The sequence below is a fragment of the Vigna umbellata genome, chromosome 2 (genome assembly GCF_029865625.1).
Source record: "Vigna umbellata cultivar VRB3 chromosome 2, Vumbellata_1.0, whole genome shotgun sequence".
Lineage (NCBI taxonomy): Eukaryota > Viridiplantae > Streptophyta > Magnoliopsida > Fabales > Fabaceae > Vigna > Vigna umbellata.
In genome coordinates, this window is record NC_142166.1 from 40,746,423 (window position 1) to 40,757,773 (window position 11,351).

Genomic DNA, 11,351 nt, shown 5'->3' on the forward strand with positions numbered 1-11,351 from the left:
CTTCTTCTTCTCTCTTACTGTCAACCCTAATTCATTTCAATCCTTCAGTATCATGCACACATAAAATTTTGTTTGTTCCCACTTGTTATATCTATATCTCTATATAGGACTTACGAGAAACCCGACACTATATTATTGCCTTTCGTGGATCATTGGCAAGTCATGTTTCGTGGATCATTGGCAAGTCATGTTTATCCTGTTTGCCAACAAACTGAGATTCAGATACCCTTTAAAAATCCCACTTTTAGGTCTCCTTTGTTGTGTACACACTCGTTCCTTGTGTCCTTATGTGAAACCCATCAATTGGAACACCTCCCACAGCTTCGTTCAAAACAACCCTCTCCTTTCTCTCTTAGAAAGGTGTCAGTCCTTGCTCCAGTTGAAGCAAATCCAGGCCCAGATGATCCTGACTGGCTTCATTAACGACAGCTTTGCCGCAAGTCGTCTTGTTACATTCTGTGCTTTATCTGAATCGCAGGCCCTTGAGTATTGTACCAAGATCTTGTATTGGATCCCAGAACCAAATGTATTTTCTTGGAATGTGACAATTAGGGGATTTGTGGAAAGTGGGGACTTAGAAGGAGCTGTTTTGTTGTACAAGAGAATTTTGCAATCTGGTGTTACGAAACCAGATAATCATACTTATCCTTTCTTGCTCAAGGCTTGCTCTTTCCCATCTATGAATTGTGTTGGTTATACAGTACTTGGACATGTGTTGAAGTTTGGATTTGAATTTGATATATTTGTTGGAACAATCGGTACCGTTATAGAGTCGCGCAGCGGAATAAAATATTCGGAAAGCGTGTTACGGTCGCAAATCAAGTTTAATGGTCCATTTTAGAAAAACAATTTTCTTAGAGAAAATTTATCAAACAGTTGATATGCGTAAAAGATAAAGAGTGTAGGGAATAGAAAATCACACAAGCAATTTTTATCCTGGTTCGATTCAAAAGAATCTACGTCCAGTCGTTAATCACTATAAATAGTGATTAACCTTTTTCACTAAAAAGTTATTTAACAGATTACAAGAAATAGTGAATAAAGCAGATAAATAAACCTTCCTTCGACGAACGAACCGGAAGAAGAACACTCTGCCAACTCGAAGAGAACCGCTCCGACTATCGACAAACGAAACACGAGCTTCTCCTATTCACGAGACCAAGCAAGGGAACTTGAACTATAGCTTCTGAGAACTTCCTCTGACAAACAGTATTCTGCAAGAGCTTCTGTTCAACAACGTTACCTTCTGATTTCTCCAAATCAAAATATATAGCCAAGTACACTGAATGCCAAAGGACAGCTCCCAACTGCCATGAATAATCGATTATTGTAAGTGATAATCGATTATTCAAGTCCGTTACAGGTTTTCAAAAATGTGATAATCGATTATATGAAGTGATAATCGATTATTCAAGTATGACTTGTGATAATCGATTATTGCTTAATCATAATCGATTATTGCAGGTTAAAAATGCAAGTTTTACAAGGTTTACAAGAATTTCCTACTACATTTAATTTCTACAACTTGCTTTTAACTAATTCTAATATCTTCTTCAACTAAAACTTCTTGTAGCATCATCAAAACAAATTTCTTCAAGATTTACCAATACTCCTTATTGGTAACAATCTCCCCCTTTTTGATGATGATCAAAAATTCAAATTTTAAAAGCAAGTTTGGCTTACCTGCGAAACATACAAGCTAACAAACAACAATAAGGTTAGCAATACCTGTAATAATTTATACTTCTCCCCTTGTATTATTCTTCTCCCCCTTTTTGATCAGAAGCAAAAAGATCTGATGTTAAAGGCTCCCCCTAAATATGATCTCCCCCTCAATTAATCAAAAGATGCATTTCAAAACATAAATAAAATTGAAATTTCATAACATGAAAGAGCATAATACCTCATATATCTTCCCCTGAATGTAATAATCCCCTTTTAGAAACAGATTCCAAAAAAAAATAAAAAAATAAAAAAAATGTTTTTTTTTTTTTTTTTTTTTTACGCTGTGACTTAAGATAATCGATTATTACTTTAAATAATCGATTATGTGCGAGCCAAATTGTCAAAATCCAAATTTTTGAGGACGAGATAATCGATTATTACCCTTGGTAATCGATTATTTACGTTAATTTCCGAAAAACACAAATTTGGGCCAAATTTTCAACTTTAAGACACATCTAACATTCATAAATCATTTCAAAGCTCTTAAAAAATACCAGGATACCATAGAGTCTTCTTTTCCTTTTGAAAAATTAACCTGCAAAACCAAACAATAGAGTTTTGGTCCCCATAATCTCATTTGGGTCCTTTAAGATTAGAGACAATTTACTTTATAACAGGAATCCAAGCATATTTTCCATTTGGAACATCAAAATGTTTAATTCTACATTTGTTAGAAGTGTGCCCCTTTTTCATACAATAAAAGCATGTGACAACATTTGGATTTCTATAAGACACAGTTCCTTTTTCAACCCATACCCTACGGGTTCTTTTAATTTGGTTCTTACTTTTAAAAACACTTTTGTTTTTATAAACCTTTCTAACAGTTATAGGCATTTCAACATTATTATTTCCAGTTGCAACTTCAAGAAGATTTTCAAGAATATCAATATCAAGCATATGATTCTTACATGAAAGACATTCAACAGGATGTTCAACATTTGAAGACTCTTTCATTTCCAAGTTGCAAATTTTATTTCTCAAACTTACTTCCTCATCTAATGCCTTCTCATATTTAATTCGCAATTCTTTAAATTCCTTTTTCAAATTTTTATGAGCAACATTCAATTTTTCAGATTCATCAAGCAATTCAAGAAAAGCTTTTTGCAAATCAAATTCACTAGATTCATAGCTAGAATTACTTACTTGGCTTCCAGCATCATCAAAATTAGCTGTCAAACACAAGTTTATTTCTTCAACAGAATCACTTGAACTAGAGGTGGTTGATGCATTATCCTCCAAGGCAATGTGAACCTTCTTCTTCTTGTGAATTTTCTTTTCTTTTCTTTCTTTACTTCTTTTGTTGCTTGAACAATAAACTTTCACATGGCCTCTTTCACCACATCCATAACATTTGAAACTTGAAGAGGAACCTTGATAGTCCTTCTTTTCCTTCAAGATTTTGCTTTCAGATAATTTATCATTGGCCATCAAGCATAGATTTTCTTGCTCATTAGAATCGCTTGAGCTTGAGGAGTTTGATGTAGAGCATGAATTCGAACAAGTCAACTTAGCCACATTCGATACTTCATCATGAGTGACTTTTAAAAATTCCCACATTTCCTGAGCACTTTCATAAACAGAAACTTTGAAAAAATCATCAATGGTTAGTGCAGAAAAAATTATATTCCGAGCCTTAATATCAAATTGGGCTCTTCTATTTTCCTCAACAGTCCAGTTAAAGTATGGTTTTTCTACTTCTACACCATCAATAGTTCTTTTTGGAATATAGGGACCATTTAGTACAGCTTCCCAGATGCCTCTGTCAACAGACCCCATAAAAATTTCCATTCTGACTTTCCAAAAAGCATAGTTATCACCAGTAAACAATGGAGGTCTGTTAATGGAAGCACCCTCAGCATATACATGGTTTTGATTGTGACCAGCCATTTTCACAAATTTTGAAAAACTATCAAAGCAAGCTCTGATACCAATTGTTGGAACAATCGGTACCGTTATAGAGTCGCGCAGCGGAATAAAATATTCGGAAAGCGTGTTACGGTCGCAAATCAAGTTTAATGGTCCATTTTAGAAAAACAATTTTCTTAGAGAAAATTTATCAAACAGTTGATATGCGTAAAAGATAAAGAGTGTAGGGAATAGAAAATCACACAAGCAATTTTTATCCTGGTTCGATTCAAAAGAATCTACGTCCAGTCGTTAATCACTATAAATAGTGATTAACCTTTTTCACTAAAAAGTTATTTAACAGATTACAAGAAATAGTGAATAAAGCAGATAAATAAACCTTCCTTCGACGAACGAACCGGAAGAAGAACACTCTGCCAACTCGAAGAGAACCGCTCCGACTATCGACAAACGAAACACGAGCTTCTCCTATTCACGAGACCAAGCAAGGGAACTTGAACTATAGCTTCTGAGAACTTCCTCTGACAAACAGTATTCTGCAAGAGCTTCTGTTCAACAACGTTACCTTCTGATTTCTCCAAATCAAAATATATAGCCAAGTACACTGAATGCCAAAGGACAGCTCCCAACTGCCATGAATAATCGATTATTGTAAGTGATAATCGATTATTCAAGTCCGTTACAGGTTTTCAAAAATGTGATAATCGATTATATGAAGTGATAATCGATTATTCAAGTATGACTTGTGATAATCGATTATTGCTTAATCATAATCGATTATTGCAGGTTAAAAATGCAAGTTTTACAAGGTTTACAAGAATTTCCTACTACATTTAATTTCTACAACTTGCTTTTAACTAATTCTAATATCTTCTTCAACTAAAACTTCTTGTAGCATCATCAAAACAAATTTCTTCAAGATTTACCAATACTCCTTATTGGTAACAATATTTATGCACAATGCATCAATAACTATGTTACTCTCGTATGGAGAGTTGGAGGCAGTGTATGATGTGTTCAACAATGGTTGTGTGAGAGACTTGGTAACATGGAATGCCATGATTACGGGATGTGTTAGAAGAGGGCTAGCTAATGAGGCTAAAAAACTCTATCAGGAAATGGTGGGAGAGAAAGTGAAACCAAATGAGATTACGATGATTGGGATTATTTCTTCTTGTTCTCAACTGCAGGATTTGAATCTCGGTAGAAAATTTCATCTTTATGTCACAGAACATGGCATTGAGTTGACAATCCCACTCAGTAATGCACTTATGGACATGTATGTCAAGTGTGGAGACCTGTTGGCTGCACGAATTCTATTTGATAAAATGGCACACAAGACCATTGTTTCATGGACGACAATGGTTTTGGGGTATGCTAGATTTGGTTTTCTGGATGTCGCTCGGGAGCTTTTGTATAAAATTCCAGAAAAGAGTGTTGTGCCTTGGAATGCAATCATTAGTGGCTGTGTCCAAGCTAAGAATAGTAAAGAGGCCCTGGCTCTGTTCCATGAAATGCAAATTAAGAAAATCAAACCTGATAAAGTTACCATGGTTAACTGTTTGTCTGCATGCTCACAACTAGGAGCACTTGACGTAGGAATATGGATTCACCATTATACTAAAAGGCATAGTATTTCTCTCGATGTTGCATTGGGAACTGCACTAGTTGACATGTATGCTAAGTGTGGAAATATTGCAAAGGCTCTCCAGGTTTTCCAAGAGGTTCCTCAAAAGAATTGTTTGACCTGGACAGCCATTATTTGTGGTTTAGCACTTCATGGGAATGCCTGGGATGCTATATCCTATTTCTCAGAAATGATCCGTAGTGGCTTAAGACCTGATGAGATCACTTTTCTTGGTGTCTTATCAGCTTGTTGTCATGGAGGTTTAGTTGAAGAAGGCCGAAAATACTTTTCCCAAATGAGCTTTAACTTTAATATAACTCCTCAGCTTAAACACTACTCGTGCATGGTGGATCTTTTAGGAAGGGCTGGTCATTTGGAGGAAGCAGAAGAGTTTATTAGAAATATGACAATAGCAGCAGATGCTGCTGTGTGGGGTGCTTTATTCTTTGCATGTCGTGTTCATGGTAATGTTTTAATAGGAGAGAGGGCAGCTTTGAAACTTCTTGAGATGGATCCTCAAGATAGTGGTATTTATGTTTTGCTTGCTACTATGTACAGTGAGGCAAAAATGTGGAAGGAGGCAAGGAACGCAAGAAATATAATGAAGAAGATAGGAGTAGAAAAGATTCATGGTTGCAGCTCAATTGAAATCAATGGCATTGTGCACGAGTTTGTGGCAAAGGATGTGTTACATCCACAGATCATGCTCCATTGTGAAATTCGGATGTGAATAAGGGTTTTTCTCCAAATCACTAATGATCTTTTGAAGTACAATATCTTGTTGTACTCCCCCCATTATTTCCTGAAAATCTTGCCAAAAAGGCCTAGAAATGCCCTTCAATTCTAATTCTGCAGTTTATGGCTCCTCCAATTTGCGGGACAATGCATCAGCCACCTTGTTAGTGACACCAGACCTGTATGCAATCTCAAACTCGAAACCCAAAAGCTTGGCCAACAAATTTTGTTGATTTTGAGTGGTTATATGTTGTTCCAACAAATACCTCAAACTTCTTTGATCTATATGCACCATAGGTTTTTGCCTCAACAAATATGGTCTCCAATGTTGAATAGAAAGAACCAAAGCCATCAATTTCTTCTCATATATAGAGTTTGACAGGGAAGAACCATTTAAGGCTTTACTAAAATAAGCAATAGGTCTTCTATTTTGTGACAAAACTGCCCCAATACCTTTTCCAGATGCATAACACTCCAGATGGAAAATCTGTGACAAATCAGGTAGTGCCAACAATGGTGCTGTTGTGAGAGAAATTTTAAGGGTTTGCATGGCTGCTTTACCTTGGGAAGTTCATTCAAATTGCCCCTTTCGTAAGAGATTTGTCAATGGCTTAACAATCTTCCCATAATCCTTAATAAACCGCCTATAATACCCCGATAGCCCTAAGAATCCCCTAAGAGCTTTGATATTATGCGGTTCAGGCCATTCTTTCACAGCTTTAATCTTCTCTGGGTCCATCATTGTAACGTCCCAATTATATACATCATTCATATATAATAAAGACGTCATCATGCATAATATAGGAAAGCAGTCAAGAGTAATTTAAGGATTACAGTCATCCTCAGAATAGTGCGGAATTGACAACAAGAGTATTAGAATTTCTCCATGAAAATCACGGAGAATTTAAAACTTAAAACACACATGAGTTCTTCCAAACATTAAGAATTACGAAATAAGACTAGCTAATCTAAGCTGCAACACTGCCATCTCCATCAAGGGCTGCTTCCAAAGTATCCTCTCCGTCATCTGCTCCCATCCAAGTGGATGATCATCGCCAAAGAAACATACCCAAACAACACATAACACAAACAATGCAAGGGTGAGCTAGATATAAAAAGCATGTTATACATACAACACAGTTAATTCATGCAATCATTCATAGATTCATATAAAATAACAATTAAAGCATACTCATTGATCTATATTTCACACACTCCCATGACATGAAAACATTCATCCAAACATGGTAAACTGACATCACAAGACTTGTTACTTTAGACCCCGACTTGTCCGGACTAGAATGATTACCGAGCTATGGCGGGTCTTGTACTCGTGGTGGCTTTATGAAACTTGGGCACTCCCGCCCTGGCACTCCCGCCTTGTGAAACTTTAGGCACTACCGCCTGGTGGAACATTAGGCACTACCGCCTGATGGAACTTTAGGCACTACCGCCTGGTGGAACATTAGGCACTCCCGCCTGGTAGAACATTAGGCACTACCGCCTGGTGTAACATTTGGGCACTCCCGCCCGGCCACAATCACGAGGTTAATCCGTTATTACTCACCTTGGATCATATGGAAGCATCCAAGACTAGGACCTCCTGCTACTCCTCACCACATGTTCAATCCTCTCTACATGAAAAGAAAGACCAATGGAGCTTCAGGATGACCCCCAAAACTGAGCTACCATGTAATCATTCTATACAACCCCAAAACACCACCATGTATCCTCTCCTTGAGGATCATGGAATTACGTCCATGAATCATATTGTTACTTTGAAACTTAACCACAATTATGAATATTCAGATACCACCATATTATCACAACAAATCCAACATATTTCATACATTCACATATTTTCAAATAAATCACGTCACAGACAATATTCCAACCATTGGTACACATAATTCAACCCAAGAGCAAAGGAACTTGGAATCCAACTTATTTGTAAAATACTATTTGGACGAGCACTATTCATCACCTAGGACAAACCTATTAAGTGAACACCACGGACGAACGCTAATTGCCAAATGGACGAACGCTAATTGCCAAACATCGGACGAACGCTAATTACCAATCAATAGGCCGAACGCTATTTGGACGGACGTTATCAAATCCTATACTATCAGGCCGAACGTAAAACCCGAGTACCATAATCGAACACTATTCGGCCGAACGATAGTACCGAAATCAAATATGGACCGAACACTTCTAGAACGAACGCTGTGAGATCACTCCTTACTAGGCCGAACGCTAAACCATTGGACATTATTGTTTGAACGAGCGCTAAAAGATCGAACATCATCAAGGTCGAACGCTTACAATCTAACCCTCAGAATGCGTGATTTAGGTCGAACGCTAATGATTACTAACAGATATCAAGACCGAACGCTCAAGATCCAAACTTAAGACTATCAAATGAAGACCGAACGCACCAGATCGCTCTCGGAGAATGCCAATTTAAGAACGAACGCTTATGCTCACTAACATACCAAGGCCCAACGTCTAAGATTCATCAAACTTAGAATACTAATTATGACGAACGCTCACATCAGAATTACGTGAAGGCCGAACGCTCACATCAGAATTACATGAAGGCCGAACGCTCACAATCAGAATTAAATGAAGGCCGAACGCTCACAATCAGAATTACACGGCCGAACGCTCAAGATCAATTAATCAGGCCGAACGCTTAACTACCGAACACCAATTTCAACACCTTTTGACGAGCGCTCAAAGATTAACCTAGACAAGACCGAACGCTTACTATTTACACATACAGAAACAAGGCCGAACGCTCATTAATTCACTAAAACCGAACCTTTAAATTTGAAACCTAAGAATCCATATCAAGGACGAACGACTGCACTCACTAATATCAATTACCGAACGCTCAAGATCACTCTCTGTAATTAAGGATTTATGGACGAACGCTCACAATTCCTAGTTCACTAAGGCCGAGCGCTACACTCACAATTACGAACGTGGACGCTCGTCACAAGAGCGAACGCTCAACATATTTTGGCCGACCACGGTCGAGCCATTAAGCACGAACGTTCAATATTTTGGCCCACCTTGGTCGAGCCATTTTTGACAAACGTCCAATTTGAAACCAAATTGAACGAACGCTCGATAATTTGGACGAACGTCTAATTTGAAGCCAAATTGGACGAACGCGCCTGCAGAATTTCAGAATTTGCAGAAACCCAGAAACGAAACCAGAACCCAAATATTCATCCCATTCTTCCCAGATTTGCATCAAATACAACATATATTGTCAGGCCTGAAAAAAAAAAAAAAAAAAACGTGGCAGCCTTCGAGCGCGCCACCTCAGCGACGCACGTAAAGACAGCAGCGTCTGACACACGCTAACGGACGCGTGAAATTTAGTCAAAAACGTAGTGGGAACGTGCGTTGGCAGAAGGCTGTCAGAAGCGTTAGTGGAAATGCGCTGGCAGTGGGAACGTACGCTGGCAGTGGGAACGTACGTAAGCCTTTTCCCACTCTCTGGACGTTCGTTTTCCGCGTATGCAAACTCAATTCTGAGTTGTGCGTTCGTCTTTTCTTAGTGTAGCGTAATTCTGATTTGGCGGTTGGGCTCGTTCATTATAGCTTGGTTTAACGCGTGTTGACGAGGAGGATTTGTAGTGGAAAGGAGAAATTGTGTGCGTCAGTGGACGTTCGTCATTCCAGGTAAGGGAAGCTTATTTAATTTAACTGGTTTTTTGTATGTGTGTGAACGTTCGTTATTTGATTGTATGAATATGATGCATGATATTGGATTTTTTGAATGTATGAACGTTCGTTATTATTGGTGAATTGAAACGTATGAAAATTGCATGATATTAGTGGTATGAAATCTGAGATTTTGGGGTGATTAGAACGAACGTAATTATGTAATTATGATGAGAAGTGAACCGAAAATGTTGGTTTTCCGTAGTAATATGTTTGAAATGTTGGTTCGGTCATTTGGGTAAATTTGTGGTTGTGGACGAGCGTCCTCACTCTAAAATGTTCTATTTGAGCGTTCGGTCAAACACTGTTGAAGCTAATGTTTTTGATAAACTTCTATCTCTTTGTAATTGTCTGTGTATATGCAACTGTTTATCTAACCGTTCGTAAATACTTCTTTAAAAGTATCTTAGTTTATTTTTCAAGTTCTACCAATCTGAGCTATTAAACGTTCGGTCTTATACCGAGCGTTCGTCCATATATTAAACTGAACGTTCGTCCTAAATCTAAATTGAACGTTCGTCCTAGTCTTATACTAAACGTTCGTCCAAATTGGTGTTCAGTCTTATACTGAACGCTCCCTCTAATAGGCGCTCGGTCTCACACTGAGCGTTCGTCCAAATTGGCGCTCGGTTTTGAACTGAGCATTCGTCCAAATGGTGCTCGGTTTTGAATTGAGCGTTCGTCCAAATTGGCGCTCGGTTTTGAATTGAGCGTTCGTCCAAATTGGCGCTCGGTTTTGAACTGAGCGTTCGTCCAAAATAGGGCTCGGTTATGAACTGAGCGTTCGTCCCAAATCGCGCTCGGTTTTGATCTGAGCGTTCGCTCTAGTTGGTGCTCGGTCTCAAACTGAGCGTTCGTCCAAATAGTGCTTGGTTCTGAACTTAGCGTTCGTCCTTGAGAGTGTTCGGTTTATACTGAACGCTCGTCCTAATGGTCTCGGTTTTGATTGAGCGTTCGTCCTAAAGGGTGTTCGGTTTATACTGAACGCTCGTCCTAATGGTGCTCGGTTTTGAAAGGAGCGTTCGTCCTAAAAATGAGGCTCGGTCTTACACTGAGCGCTCGCTCAAAATGGTGTTCGGTATTATTGAAAAACCGTACGTCCAACTTCAGATTTACCACCTTCGTTTTCTGATTCTTAACGAGCGTCCGTTCATTCAATTGAATTTTTCAGGTAAATAACGTTCGTCCAATGAACAGTGTACGTCATGGAAATTCTGCCGTTCGTGCTCTTATTCGAACGAGCGTCTCTTGGTCTTGCTCACAGCGTTCGTCCTTAGTCTTATTCGGGACAGAACGTTCGTTTTTGATGGTTTCGTTATAAATGATGAAAATGGATATGAATTGATGAGTAATGAATGATGAACAGTATACGAGATGAAAATGAAACTATGATTATTGAACGAGAGTTCCAGGTAGGAACGACTCAGATGAAAGTTGAAATTCGTAAAGTATGACTGTGGGAAGTTAATGCTGGCTGTTCAATCCTGATATTCCGTGAGTGATCGTCCTCAAGTAGAGGAGCACGTCATGCGTGGGAATGGCAGGAGGTCGTCGTCCTTAGAGGTACTTTGGACGGACGTACTAACCTCGGGTGGCAGCTGATGAGAATGCCAGTTACCACACCACCGGGGTGCATGAACGCCTGTAACTACGCAGAATT

At 38.6% G+C, this 11,351-nt stretch overlaps 1 protein-coding gene across 1 annotated transcript; it reads left to right on the forward strand.

The window, feature by feature from the left end:
* The first annotated feature begins 39 nt into the window (after nt 1-39).
* On the forward strand, nt 40-6,689 carry LOC148204002 (pentatricopeptide repeat-containing protein At2g22410, mitochondrial-like). Its single transcript, XM_088106820.1, has 2 exons — nt 40-746; nt 4,546-6,689. The coding sequence occupies exons 1-2, from the start codon at nt 188-190 to the stop codon at nt 5,946-5,948; spliced, it is 1,962 nt and encodes a 653-aa protein (XP_087962946.1). The 5' UTR covers nt 40-187; the 3' UTR covers nt 5,949-6,689.
* Nucleotides 6,690-11,351: the final 4,662 nt, after the last annotated feature.

Coding starts and splice junctions, on each gene's coding strand:
- LOC148204002 (XM_088106820.1), top strand. CDS start 188: ATGTTTATCCTGTTTGCCAACAAACTGAGATTCAGATACCCTTTAAAA. Junction 747..4,545: donor ATTTGAATTTGATATATTTG/TTGGAACAATCG, acceptor TAACAATATTTA/TGCACAATGCATCAATAACT.